The following is a 14,881-nucleotide window of genomic DNA, read 5'->3' on the forward strand; positions in this document are numbered from 1 at the left end:
AGTGGAATGTGCCTGAAGAGGCAAAGTCGGATGTTTCACTTCAGGGAGGTTTGGATGTGATGAATGTCAGAGGAGAAAAAAAAATGAAGAAACAGACGAGCTGCATTAAAGAGTTTAGCGTCTCCATGACTTCATGTCACCAACAGATTAGAAGCGACACATTTTCAGGACAGTCCACGCTCCACGAGGAGTTAACTGATGATGAGTTGATTTCTGAACCTTAGCACTGGATTACATGGTTAAAATCTGTTTCACAACATTTATCAGAACATTTTCCGATATCGTATGTACATAAACTCACCGATAACATGATTACTGATCAATGATGATGATGATTTACTCTCACGTAAAGGCGTTCAGTTTAGTTTAGTTTAGTTTAGAACAGTTCTCCAAGAAGTGGCGTATATTTATGATGGGTGTTATGGTTCATCGTGGTCGTCTCCCAGTGCCACCGACCACTACCAGTTACTGTTCAAAAGTAAATCTGTTTTATGAAGTGACAATGGAGTGTTTTGGATTGAAATAAGGTCATTGGTTAAAGTTAGGCTGGTTAAGGTTGGTAGTCATTTGGAAATGGAACATTAACAGCTATCTCTCGTGTTAAAGACCGAGGTTTTGTTCATCCATCCACAAGTCGAGTATGTGAAATGCAAAAATCAAAGCAAAGAAAGCAGCAGACCAGACCTGTTTAAAAACCTAATCCTCATCCTCAGGGTGGATTCTTTTAATGTCAGATTGGCACATTTACGTTGTGTTTTTAGTGTCTGTGAAGGATTATGGGATGGTGGTTACTTCGGCCTCAGGCTAATTTTATCAGTTCATCAATCTGAATGACAAGCAGTGGAGCGAGAACTTCAAGGCGGCATCAATAAAATGTGCTGACGCATGTTGAAAGGTCGCGTGTTGCAGCTTTAAATAAAGTATCAGAAGACAGACACCGTGTAACGGTGACAGAGTCAAAGATGCAAAGAGACTAAAACAGCAGAAACTCGTGGAGCCACTGTGTGGGGGTGGTGGGGGTGTGGGGGTGGGGGGTTCAGGGCAGATTTGGATGCAGGGTTCAGTTTTCTGAAAGCGAGCTGTGCTGTGCTCACAGTTGACGTGCTCACCCATAATGAGAGCTGATTTGGGACTTAATCACGCATTAAGCCTTATTGTTGCACCTCCGGCCAACTGATGACACAGTGGTCCGTCCATCACGCTGTCTCAACCCAAACGCCCCGGGGCTCGACCTCACAGCGTGCAGATGGCATGACGTAAGGTCCGGCTCGTCCTGTGTCACGTCTGTGTGTCTGTGTGTGTGTGTGTGTGTGTGTGTTACTGACAGTGACAGTGTGTGTGTGTGTGAGTTGTATAGACTAAAAGAGAGGCCAGTCAAAGGTCAGACAGTCAGCTTGTACAACCAATCTGTTTCCATGCCGTAATGCTGTAGTTAGAAAGTAATCGAATATACCCAACTTTACAGACATGTTGATTTTCTTTCATTTATTAAGTGTCACATATTCTTTATTTTATAAATATACTGGATACACTGGACAGACATGTAGTTGTACTATTAAACAGCTACACTCTGTAAAATCTAAGCTGTGAAACTATTTAACTTTCGGTTTTGTGTCTACCAAATAGTTTATTCAAAAGATCGTGTTTATTTAAAGCATATTCTTCATTAGTGTCTGTACGTGCGAGTTTAGAAACCACACTGAGCCTCACGACCATCAGCCACAGACAAACTTCTGCTTCCGCCTTCAGGCTGTTTTTTGTTGCGTTACAGAACTAACCGACCCACGTCATTCAACAAATTAACACCGTGCAGCACGCACAACTACGTAAGCCTAACAAGATCACGCGTCTTACAGTAACACAATAAGATGCACTTTCCCTCTTGCGTGAGCGTCTCCTCAGCTTCCATTGTGTGTGTGTGTGTGCAGTGAACCTCCAACGTGAAACAGATCCAGTCCATGTGTCGTGATGAATAGACGGAACAGGTTGGGAGTTACGGCGTTCCTCTCTGAGTCGAGGCTTGTCTCTAAAATGTGTAGCCTTGGGTGGTGTGCACGTAAGCCAGGCGTGCTGTGTTCAACTCTTAAATGACTCTATCTGCTCCACATGTTGTGGGTTGTAATGTATTTGATTGTTTTGCTCTCAGCTGCTTACTTAGACGTTTGGCTACTGTTTCAGAGTTTTGTTAAAATACAGATGATGCTCATCAAAGCTAAATCCTGCTAATCTGAAAATGGTTCCTGTTGATCATCATTTTAATCAATTAGAGGAATCCTGGGACACTTGTGATCACGCAGTAAATCAACTACATTGCTCATTTACTCATTCTGCATGTAGAATATCCATTCTCTGATACTCAACAGCTTCATTTCAGAGGGAAATGTACTTTTTACTCCACTACAATGATCTAACTGCTCTTCTGAACTGAATGAAGTGATTCTAATCAGATTCTCACTTCTATTTCAGCCATTTACATGTGGACACCTGGTTCTGTTTTAGAACAGATTTGGAAAAAAAAAAGATCCTTTAAGTAAAGGATCTAAGCTCCTTTTCTAAAACTGTATGGAATGAACTTTGCCTGAGAGCAAACTCATCTGTGGGTGAAGACTATGTGATATGTGTTGAAAGCCTGGGAAAAAGACGAGAAGTGGATGTTGAGTTGGGAGTAAATTGTATGTGAAATAGTTAAAATCAGCTTAATGTGAACAAGCCGAACATTAAAATGCTGCTTATACATAATGATAATAATAATAATAATAATGATAATAATGACATATATTGTAAACAGCACTGAAAACTTTCAGAGTAACAGTAAGAGGACGGGCTGAATGAAATGATCAGCAAACAGATGCAGGCGTGGCCTCAAAGTATGTGTTCTCTCTGAATTCATACCCACAGGACACAGGCATTAATGTCAGCTATTCTGATGAGGGGCCCAACCCACTCCTTACCCTCCTAAATCATCAATTCCCTCTCTGCACGCGCACACACATACAAGCACGCACACACAGACACGTATACATAAAACTTTCTCTCTCTCTCTCTCTCTCTCTGGAGGTGCTCATTGTTTTGAGTCCTCCTCCACACTTTGATGTGAAGGGGTCAGGCGGAGGCTCCCTCCTCGTCCACGGGGAGAGGTGAAGAGCAGAATATTCAGTGTGTCAGGAACATCTGGGAGAGCGCACTAAGCAGGGCTTACTTGGCAGGCGGTTGGTATTGGCACAGACAACCTTCCTACCGGGGGCCTTTCATCTCCGTTTGAACATGTGGACTCGGCCCTAACCCTGGGAGGAGTCGGAGGGCTCACCGCCAGCAGAGAGGCCGAGGCGTGGCTGCTCCGAGGAGGAATCCGGCTCTCCTGCTGTCCTCGGGAGCTCCACTGAGCATTCCTGCTTCCTTCCCTGGCTCCTTATCCATGTGCAAGCTTCCCTCTGCCTAACGTGCTGTCGAACCATGAGCCCCTATCTGTTTCAAACTCATCCGACTGCTACGTCGGAGTTCAACTCAACAAGAGACTGAACAGATTAAATTCTTGGAGGGTTAGCAGCTCCTCAAAGCCGCAGTGACTCATCATGACTTCCTTCAAACGAAGAATCATTAGATGTGATGAGAGATAACGGAGCCCAGCAGGTATCAGGTGAAAATCGTCTGAAATTCAAAACGCTTTGTGCACAAATGAATAGAGTTGACACGGAAACTGTCATTTCTCAGGCCAAACGAATCCCAAGAAGCTAATTAAGATTGTCCACTGTTCATTCTGCACCGTTAGCGGCCAAAGCTAACAAAGAGCGAACAAAAAACTAAAACTGTCAGAGAAAGAAAGAGGAATAGATGATGTCAGTAATGTGTGAGCTGCAGTAAAATGTAGCTGCAAACATCCTGGTAAAAACTAAATGACCGAACATCAACACCAACACCAACAGCATGAAACTTCAGCTCCTTCTGCTCCGGAGAGCAAGAGAGCAAATAAAGCACAAGTGAATGACTTCATGCTCAGAATCACTCACTAAATCCCAGGACCTTTACGCTGATACGGGCCAGGCGTCTGTCTCAGGGACAGGTGTTGCAGGGGCGTCATGAAATCACACAGTTTGCAGCAATTTAACAACGTATGTGCAATAAATTACATTCCAAAGATCATGTAAGAGATAAGCAGTAAACGCCACACATGGATCAGAGGAGAGAAAATTACACGACACTGACTGGGCAACAAGTTTGTCCAAAGCGACTGACGGTAAGTGGATTCAAACCTCAGAGGAGCTAGACACAACAACAAACAAACAAAAAAACAAACAACTCGAATCATGTTCAGGTGAGAGATTAGTAAAATTAATTTATGAAAATACCATAAATGCCATCTTAGGTGGAAACAGCGGTGAAATGCAACGGTGTTCAGTCACTTGTTTAATCCTGCCGTGTGCTTTTACACGAAGATACATAAAGATGGACACTGACTCACATGGACCTGGTCCCACAGCAGAGAGTGTGTGTGGAGACAGGGTGTGTGTGTGTGTGTGTGTGTGTGTGTGAGAAGCAGGAGGAGGCGGGGTAAAGTCACTGAGCCACCCAGCTCCATTATATCTAGGTCATTGTGTTTAAAAGCTGAGTGGCGCCAAACCAGCAGGTCAGAGAACACCTTGGATTTTGCTGCGTGTGGATAACGTTCACTCAGCCTCAGACACTCGAACCTTTTCAACAAGGTTTCCTTGGTCCACTTTTCATCGTAACGTTTGTAAAACGCCAAGAACACGACCTCAGACTCAACATCATCACAACATCATCACAGTTCGAAAATACAAAAGAAAAACTGTTTTTATAGATTTAAACATAACCTTCTTTTTCATCAAGAAAACGTTTTGGTTGCAGAGTCTGTGCATGTCACCGGAGCTTTGGCTTTCATCGGGTTGAGTATCTAATAAATAATTCTTCAGTTTGAGGTAAATGCATTTAACTAACACAGCTCACAGTGAAAAGCTCGCTCACCACTCTGAGCCCACTCTGGGACACAAGTCTATGAGTCTGTGAACTATGATAATAAATAATATGATCTGTCAGAATCTTTTGTTCAGAAACCAGAATGTTTCTGTTCAAACCTCCAACCGTAACAGCGTCTTTCCCCTGAACCCGCTGACTTACCTGAAACACAGCTGACTTACCTGAAACACAGCTGACTTACCTGAAACACAGCTGACCCACCTGTACTGCGTGCCTGGTGACTGTGGTATGGCAGCCATCCGTCCTCTCAGCAGATAATGGGCCACAGGGATTTGTCTGTCTGGACACAGAAGATGTGAGACTGTGAGTTAAACATCAAGCGAAGCCTTCATCACATCACCGTGGAGACGGCTCTGCGTCGGCCGTTGATCCGAGACAGCGAGCATCCAATGGAGTGTGAAGCCGTGTTGTTTCTCTCCGTGAGTATTTTACCACAGTTAGTGTCGCTCAGGCATGTGGTTGGCTGTGGGGTGGACCGGTCAGCCATCCAGGCCAAAGAAACTTAACTGGACTGAAGCTAATGATAAAAGTTTGCACTGTCTGGTGAACGGATCCTTTCTAAGTGGGACTGAAATAAAATCTGTCCACGCAGACACAGTTTTGGCTCATTTGATGCATCTTTTGTATGAAATGAGTGGATTTAACGATGTGGAAGTTCAGTGACAGCGTCCCACTGATGGTTGTACAGATCACAGCTGTTAATCATCAACAAAATTATCTGCTGAGCTTTTTAGAACTGAACTGTGTGTTCTCCGAGTGGGGGAGGTTACTGTTTTTAACGAGGAAGACACAACGGTTGGACACAATAACATGAATGTTTGCTGAATATTTATTTATCTTTATCCACTGAAACAGCTTCAACAAAGCTGCATTAACTGCACGGCTGCTTTAAAGGTGTTTGTTGAACTGTGCACATCAGTTTGGCAAAACTTGTTTTTCAGTAATTCAGAGAAAATACAATTAAAAACTATTCTTTCTTGACATTGAAATAATAGTTTGATGAAACAACAGCTGGACATTTTCATTGTTTTCTGACCAAAAACTCTCGACTAAGGGTTCGACCTTTTTAACTTCAGCCAGCAGCATTAAGCTCAGACATTTTTCAGTCTGGCTGAAAGACTCTGGCTCTAAAATTACAAGGTAAAATCAGTGAACTGTTCGTCTTCTAAAACAAAAAGTACTGTGTGAAAAACTTGAACTACTTACATTCCTCACAGGGGGACAGGGAGCTTCCAAAGATGGCGGCCATTTCACCACAACCAAACAAACAGTCTGAGTCAACACCAACTCTCTGATATCTACTGAAACGCTCACCTGCATCACAAACACGCTAAGTTATTGTTAAATAAAACACTTTCTGAAACTTTTTCATGCCGGCTGCCATTTTGTTTTAGTGGGGAAGAGTTCTGCTCATTGGCTAACTCCTTGTCATGTGGCCAAAGGATAGTAAACAAATGACAGCTGAGGAGTGAGTGACAACTAGAACAGCCAATGAATGATGTCTGACACTGACCACATGAGCCAAATGCTGCCTTCAAATGTTTCTGATCAGGTTGTGTTTCTGAGAACTTTTCATGTTGTGTGTAACTCAGTTGATGACATACAACACAAGAAGGTGTTGCCATGTCACCCTGTCCACAATAGTAAATAATTATTTGCATACTTCCATCATAGTTAGGAACAGGAAGTAGCTGACAACAAATTTACATAAAGGAACTTTCCGTTAACTGAGTCGTGAACACTATATTTTTCAAATGGTGTTTTCAAAGGAACCCAGCGAACACTGGTTCAAAGCACCAGGTGACCACGATTGGTGGTTGGTATCATGTCAATGTAGCACTTACCTTTTATCCAATTACCTTTGTAGTGATGATGTTCTAACTAATCCCGTATCATGAGCACACGTCACTCTGGGTATATAAGGAATCAAAAATATAGGTTCTGAATGTTCTGAAAACCATAAACCGTCTGTTTTTTCTAATCCAAATGCCAAATTAGGAAAATAGTTTAATTGCAGATATCATGGATGAGAGGTCCTTACAGCACTTAGAAAACACTGATACGTGACAAGTGATTTTTATCTGCTGATGAAGTTCATGTGATCCAATCAAAAACTCACTAAATGTACTTTGTGGTGACAGTGTTTCTTCAAACTGTGTAAACGTTTCAGCTCAAATGCTGAAATTATTTGCAGCCACTGTTTCATTGTGATTCTCAGTTGAACACGCTCTGCGGCGCTGAGACGTGTCATGCATGCATGCAAACACACAGCAGGGAAAAAGTCGCCAGCCTTCGCAACAGCCAGCTCCTGCAGGAATCTGGCTTTAGCCTACATGTTGTATTGTTGGACGACGCGTGACCCTGATGCCACCACTGGCCCTTCCTCCTGTTACTACGCCCTCAACTCTCCTTCTCCTTCATTGTGCTTCTCTCCAAGTAGGTCAGCAAGCGTGCCCTGTACGTGCATGTGACCTGCGCGCCGTGCCATCCAGGATTCCAGACACGTTTCCCATTCTTCCCAAAACAACTGTCGGGTTAATGAACCACACAGCGCGGCACATAACGTCCCACCGAGCATTATGGATGTCCAGCACAGCTGCTGGAAGGCTTTCATGCAGAGTGGGCTAATGTTAATCATTTCCCACACTGTCATTAAAGCAGCAGATGGAGGCACGCGAAGGACTCACTTCATTGGCCTGCCGCCTAAATGAGGCGGCAGGCAGAGAGACAGCTGATTGGTTACTCAGAGACTCTACAGATCATTGAGACAGAATTTTTGATAACAAGCAGAAAACAGGATTTTTTCAGAAACGTGTATACAATTTATCGTGTAAAACTGAGTTTTAACGAAGCAGTTGGCCATTGTAGGCTAATGTTAGGGACTGTGTCCTGCTTAGCTTAGTCTCTTTTATTTCTGATTTATTTTATTTACTGATTTTCATACAAAGTCAGTCGGATTTTTCATCTCAGCAGGTAAAACCAACGGTCGCCAGCTAAAAATGAGAAGCTGCTTTTGTTTACCTCTGTCTGAAATGATCAGTGATCCACGGTTTGAAATTATCACAACTTTCAAGTGATTAGCCGGCACACCGACCATACCTCAGGGGGGCGTGGCTTAGTGAAGGGTCAGTTATGAAGACAGTTATAAGAAACCTTTATCTCAAATATCTTTACACCAAAAAAGACAAAAAACAATAAACTTTGGTATAAAATACTTTAATAAATAATAGGATTGTTCTAAGAACAAACAAAAAAAATTCCACTAACAAACCAAGACTTTTACCAAAGTTTGTACAAAATAATTACACGTTCTGCACATTCAGCCCCTTCAGGGCTCACACAATGCACAATTTACTGACAGAATATGAATTTGGATTTTCCGTGATTTTCATCAGCATTACAAACAAAAACATAAAATATTGAAAACATAATGTTCATCCACGGATAGTGAGAATATTTGACCTTTTTTTCACTACCGCTGTGGAGGTAATGCTCAACGTTTCTCTCTTCCTGTGTGTTCTTAGTGCAGAAACAGACTCTTTACAAACACTGGACAACAACCACAACAGTCAGCAACGTCAACAACAATACAACTTGTTCCCTTCATTAGACCAGAATAGATACACGAGGAGAGGCGGGGCCAAAGCAGGGTTAAAGAAATTAGGATACAAACTCATCCACTGCGAGTAGATTCCCATTCAAACCACACACCCTTTGTCTACAGTGGAGATTCCTTGTTTGCTAAAGAGCGCGTCGGCAGGGGCAGTTGATTGCCCTCATGAAATTGCCTCCCGCGGCACAAGAAGGGTTTTCATGGTCACTAAACACCCTGCTGTCCTGCCTGGCATCTCTGCTGCCAACAGACTGTAAAAACAATGAATTTATAACCAACGAACGAGGAGGCTAAAGAGAGACCGGCAGCAGCGCTTTTAAACTGGACCCTGTGACCCGTGTGTACTGGAAATAGCAATCAGATGCATCCGTGCTGGTTCGAGACCTGCCTCTCCACCAAAGCACAAGGCAAATTTCCTCTGTGCCAAATTAGGAGCAAAAAAAACTGCATTTTAAACCCACTGGACTTCCTGACTACACTGAAAAGAAGGGAAGGAATAACAGGATGTTGTGTAATGACATCAAATGCACCATATTTTCTATTAACATTCCACAGTGTTTCACCTTTGCCACCATATCTGTCAGAGGGAATGTAAAACGCTGACAGTTAAATATAAGAAATGCCAATATATGACTCAAAGTAAGAGTGTGTTTGTAAGGAGGGAGTGCCGTCGAACAAAGCTTAAGTTGTTTTCAGGGATATTATTAAGTGAAAATTGAAGACAGAAAAATGGATCTGGAACCAGTGGCACACTTTCAAAAGGGAAAGGAAAAGAGTTCAGGCATGTTTGCTAAAATATACAACGTCTGACTCACTGCTCCAGACTTTTGGGATGAAGACTGGACTTGTTTCCTCCTCCATTCACAAATATCTTGCACCAAAGGAAACCAAAAACGTCCCAACAGGAGACCCTGCTGCCCGGTGACCCGGTGATACCAGCCTGTACTGACACTCTGCTGCTTTTCAACAGGATGCTAACAGGGTGTTTTTAATATTTACATACATACATACAGCCTGTGGGATGTGTAAGACAAACATCTACAGTGTTTCCCAAAGAACTGTCAGTGGACTAAGCTAATGAGCGACACTCAGATTGCATTTTGAGAGCTGGCCTGTGTGAATCTGTGTGAACATATTTTAAACTCAGGGAAACTCACCGAGTTAACATGACTAAAAAATGAAATGGTTTTAGAAGGGTGATCTTTGCAGGCTGGTCAGCCCATAAGACTTGGATTTGTGTGAAGTGAAGTGAAGAGGGGCTTTTAGAAATCATCTGAACTCTCAGATACCTCAAATTTAAATAGGTGAATCTTACAGGTGGCGTGGCACTCACTCTCTGTTTCTGAGGATCAAAAGTCCCTCAAACACTCTGGAAGTCTCCGGTGAAATGACCAGGACCGCTGGGGAGGAGCTTCCTGACGCTGTAGCACTGACTGCTGAGCTGTATGAGACCTGACTCCCTCTGCTCGTATCCTCACCGCCTCTCACAGTGACTGACAGACCTCACAAACAGCTCTCCAGACTCGCTATGTCTTCTTAACAGCTGTAACAAATAATCACAACACACCAAGACAAACAATCACGATCTGTTTTCTTTTAAAACCGATGCTCTTGACTCAGTGAGACCCTGGACACAGTCCGGAAATCTGTATAAAACCTGTCGTAGTGTCAACAGACACTAATAAACGGAATGACATCATTAAAAAAAAAACAACAACCACAAAACAATCGTATTCTTTAGCATAACTATGGTACAAAGCATCACTTAAGTTACTAAACTCAAATATACACAGCCATTTGTTCATATTTACATATGTACATCACGAAGAAAATAACCTTTACTGTGGTATGAAGAGTTGTTACTAGGACATCTTTCCCTTTATATGTATTTAAAATCTGCATAAGTCTACAGGAGGAGAGAGAAAAGAAAAATAAGGGCTGAAGGCACTTTTCTACCAAAGCAAATACTGAAGAATCATCGCAGGAAGCAGTGACAATTATTTTGAAAGGGTATGTGTAAGACCCTTTAAGCCTTAAACAAAATGGAAAAGATGTTTATGAATGTAAACAAAAACTTCTCATGCCAGGTATCATACAGCTGCTTCTCTGTGCCAGCTTTCAAACAACTTAGATGCATATAAAACTTTTTTTTAGTATTCTTTTTTTTTTTTTATAAAAAGACACGATAACAAGACAAGTGTAGAAAAGGCCCACAGGTCTGGGCTAAGGCAGACAGGCAGGAACCGAATGCACCAAACAGAAGAAACGACATTAACAGCTGCCAGCAAATGTCGTTCGGTTAAATCTCCAAGGTTCAAAAGAAAGAAAGATGAGCGTTAGTCCTCATGAAGCTAAACAGAAACAGTTTGTAAACATTAAAAAAAATCAGTACAGTGAAAAAAAAATTCTTCTTGATTCCAACAGTGTGACGATTAAACTGAAATCCAGAAGCTGTGATGTTTATTTTCCATATTGTTTTTTTTTTTTTTTTGGTTGTTTTTCTGTATTTTTCGTTGGTTTTTGGTAAAATAAGCCTCCGTGCTGCAGAAAGCAAAGTTAAATAAGGAGTAACAAACAAAAATACAAAAATTAAAGCATCTGTAATCTTCACTTTTGGTGCTTTTAAGAGTTGAAAAGTCAGTGACACTGAAGACATTGCAGTTTTTTTCTTTGATTCAGGAAGGTCCCTCGTCCTCCGACGTGTTCACACATAATGGTCGTTAATGTCCTCGCTGAGCTTGGCGGCATTCAGGTTTTTACAGCGGTTGTCCTTGGGGCTGTACGCTGTCCGGTGTGGTGCCTTCACTGGACCGCTGCGCGACGTGCAGATGACCCCTCCCTTTCCAACCATCCCCCTGTCCTGCGCCCCCGCTATGGAGCACTTCTGAGGTGGACACTTGTCCCCTATGCCCAGCACCCTCTCCTCGTCCTCCTCCTGCTCCCCTTCCCGCTCCCCGTCCTCCTCGCCCTCGGCCCCGTCACACATCCTGTCGGAGGGGCCCATCAGTTTCTTGCATTCGTACTGAATGTCTTTGTCGCGGTTGTCCTTGAGGGCGTTGCTCCGCAGTGGCTCCAGCTTGTTGTTGACTGTCCTGTCCTCGGATCGGGCCGCTCTCTCACGCTCTTTCTTCCTCTTGCGCGTCCACCAAACGCAAACAACGATGCAGAAGATCCACAGGATGCTGAAGACCACGCACAGCACCGGGACCAGGTAACCTGAGGGACAGAGTCAGAGGACTGTATATGTGCCCATGGACTGAGAGGAACTGAGCGACTGGCCAGCACGTTGTTCGCAAAACCTTAAAACTCACCAGCAGGGGGGGATTTCACCAGAGTCTCCACTTTGACCTCCACCACAGCCAGCATGATGGTGCTGTTGTGGCGTTTGGACAGAGCACTGATGATGGCGCTGGCTGCCTTCTGGATCTGTCCGCGATCACTGTCCTTTGACCGTCCGTCCTGCTCGAAAGACTGCAGAGACGGAGAAGGGGAGAGAAATGGTCAGGAATGAATTTGCTTTGTATTAAAGCCGCATTTAAGTTTCACCGTAACAAGAGTGAAGCTAATTCATTGGTAGTTTGTTGCATTAAGGAGGTTTTAAGCATCTGAAAGCTGATTTTCATTCACAGGGACCAAACTTCTCCTTAAAGTCTTGAGGTGACTTTGAGTAAAGGAGAGCAGATTTGTAGATAATGGGTGAAACATGCAAATGAAGAAGCTGACAGCACAGATTCACTCAGTACAGTCAGAGTCTGGCTGGAGGCTACGCATGACAACAAAAACAGAGAAGAAAAAACACACATTCATCTCTCAGATTAAAAGAGACTCTCATCCTAACATCTGGCAGGCTGCGTCCCCCCCACTGAGACCACAGAGGGTGGAGTTAATTGCCTAATAAGGTGCTGACGGTGAGAACTGGGAGATGGGGGGGGGCAGAGGGGGATTAGCTGTGTGCTGTGCAGTTCAATTAGGACAAACAATAGAGAACAGCCCAGCTGTGCTCCCTGCCTGGCTGGGGACAAACACTCCTCTTTTCTTCTCCTGAGGAAATCAGCAGCTCATTCACACACCTTTAAACCCGCCTCCCAGGCTGACTGACAGCTCGCTTCACAGAGACCCGGGGCTGAGCACACCACATCAGTGCTGACTGAGTACTGACTGAGCCTGTCTGTAACACTGAGCATCTAAAAAGCATCACTGCATGAAAGCTGGAATAACTGGTTGGTTAGCTTCTTCGCCACGTTTGCTTATTCTGAGTTTTTTGTTTAGATTATTTTTTGTCTGTGTTTGGTGATTGACAGTGAAGACAGAGACAGGAGACATGGTGAGGGACGCTGCAGTTACATGGTGTTGTCCACAGTGGAATAAGACATATGAGGTTTTGGATTCACACAGTACGATTCAGTAGGACAGAAAAGGAGATTCACTGTGTGTTTTGGGGAAATGCAGAATATCACCAGACTTATCCTTTAAATTTGTTAAAGAATTGAAGACATATGAGCTATTACTTTAATTAAATCTGTATGAAGCCTCGTCCTGTTTGCAGGACGCTGATGAAAATCTCACTGGGCTCTCCAGCTTTTACAAACAGCATGTCTGAATGTCGCTTCCAAATATTTTGCTGAAACTACTTGAGCATCTCTTCGTTTTCCCTCCAACACACTTGACGCAGCTTCAACATGTCAAGTTAAAGAAGGGACAGCCCGCTCTCCAAATGCAGACAGACCGAGCGCTCCTCACTCTTTCCCACACACATCCTCAAACATATTGAAGCACTTGTTTCTTGCTCGGGTTGGAGGCCTCGCAGCGGAGCGGCCCGCTGATCGGTTCAGGGGTTTACAAACACACCCAGAGCTTTCTGGATGAGCATAAATCGACGCTACTCGGGGGCTGAGAACCGGCTACACTCCGCGAAGCTCGCTGAGATTATACAGATTTCACCCACACTTGGAAATGAGTGCTGACATTTCTCTGCAACACGAGTCGGCAGCAAGTGGGAGTGAGGCTTCTTATAAAAGCCTTGTTGTGGGGTTTGGGTGGATGTCAGGCTCGCCACTCCTCTTCCTGTATCTGCAGCTCAAAACAAGCCTGCAAACATCAGAGGAACAAGAACTAATCCCCTCCATTAAGAGCTTAAAGCCCCGAAGTGACTGATTTCCCCTGAGTCTGGGTGGCCAAGAGTGGAAGAAGAAGGGAAGAGAGGGAATGACAGAACATAGGAGAGATGAGGGAGAAGGGCAGGAAGGACAGCAACGAAGAAATGGGTAAGAGAGAAGGAGAAACAGAAAAGAAAGCAAATAAAAGCAGGAAAGGTAAAAGAGACAGGAGAAGAAAGAGAAGAGAAAGAAGAAACTGGAGGTGGAGGAAAAGAAGAAAGGGAAGAAGAGGAGGAAGAAAAAATAGAAACAAGAAGAAGAAGGAGAGGGACAGAGGACACGGAGATCAGCAAGGTGTTGCAACAGAAAAGCTAAATCTCATCCAGATGTTGTTAGAAGCTTCAAACGCCTCTCCCTCTTCTCTCTTTCCCTTTTCTCCTTCTTGTTTCTTTTTTTTTCCTCAAAAAAACCCCCAAAAAACGGGAAGAATCAGAAAATAGAAAAAGATTCAGATTTTACTGGACTCCTCTGGAAACGATTTGCACTGATGAACTGAATGAGAGAGGGAGAGACTGCAGCAGCTCGATATACCTGCATGAACTGTTCTTGTGTATGTGAAGAGCATTTAGAGAATATTCATTTATAAAACTCATTGATTAGCATCATTTAGTGGTTTAGATAATCTGGGGCTTGTCTGCAGCCTTTCTGATCAGCTGTCACTCGAGTTTCCGGACACACTGGAACGAAGTCGCAGCTTTCGCAGATCTCAGTCATTAACTCTGTGAACACAATGTTGTCAACTCGAGGAAAGTTATATTAGCGCTAACAGCTAACGCTAATATCCAAACATTAGCAGCTGGTTTCTGCCGTGGTTCAAATGTCCACTGGAAGCGTGTATCTAGAACGTTCACAGCACGGCGTGCTGACAGGTGTGCGTTTGTGTGTATAATTACCATGGCGACCTCCACGGCGTCGCTGTTGGAGTAGGACAGGTCACAGAGGATGAGCAGCGCTTGCTCTTTGGCCAGTGTCTGAGTCACAGGGAGGTACCTCAGCTCCGAGCAGATGTTCTCTACAGTGGTGCCCTGTGAGACACACACACACACACACACACACACACACACACACACACACACACACACACACACACACACACACACAGATAAAACAGATTAGT

The 14,881-nt window shown here is 43.7% G+C and overlaps 2 protein-coding genes across 3 annotated transcripts in view; both read right to left on the reverse strand.

The window, feature by feature from the left end:
- Window positions 1-5,222, reverse strand: part of esr2b (estrogen receptor 2b) — an 81,140-nt gene extending 75,918 nt beyond the window's left edge. Inside the window, exon 1 of the mRNA XM_041059914.1 lies at window positions 5,197-5,222. The gene's annotated coding sequence lies outside the window, so the exon portion shown is untranslated. The remainder of the gene's footprint in view (window positions 1-5,196) is intronic.
- Window positions 5,223-10,734: 5,512 nt separating this feature from the next.
- The window catches only part of LOC121197066 (protein jagged-2-like), a 42,282-nt gene continuing 38,135 nt past the window's right edge, over window positions 10,735-14,881 (reverse strand). For both annotated transcript variants that reach the window (XM_041060444.1, XM_041060443.1), the window contains 3 exons: window positions 14,658-14,789; window positions 11,920-12,079; window positions 10,735-11,824 (listed from right to left, as the gene is read on the reverse strand). In XM_041060444.1, the coding sequence (XP_040916378.1) occupies window positions 11,313-11,824; window positions 11,920-12,079; window positions 14,658-14,789 (804 nt within the window). In that variant the 3' untranslated portion in view covers window positions 10,735-11,312. The remainder of the gene's footprint in view (window positions 11,825-11,919; window positions 12,080-14,657; window positions 14,790-14,881) is intronic.

This window comes from Toxotes jaculatrix, chromosome 17, assembly GCF_017976425.1.
Source record: "Toxotes jaculatrix isolate fToxJac2 chromosome 17, fToxJac2.pri, whole genome shotgun sequence".
Classification (NCBI taxonomy): domain Eukaryota; kingdom Metazoa; phylum Chordata; class Actinopteri; family Toxotidae; genus Toxotes; species Toxotes jaculatrix.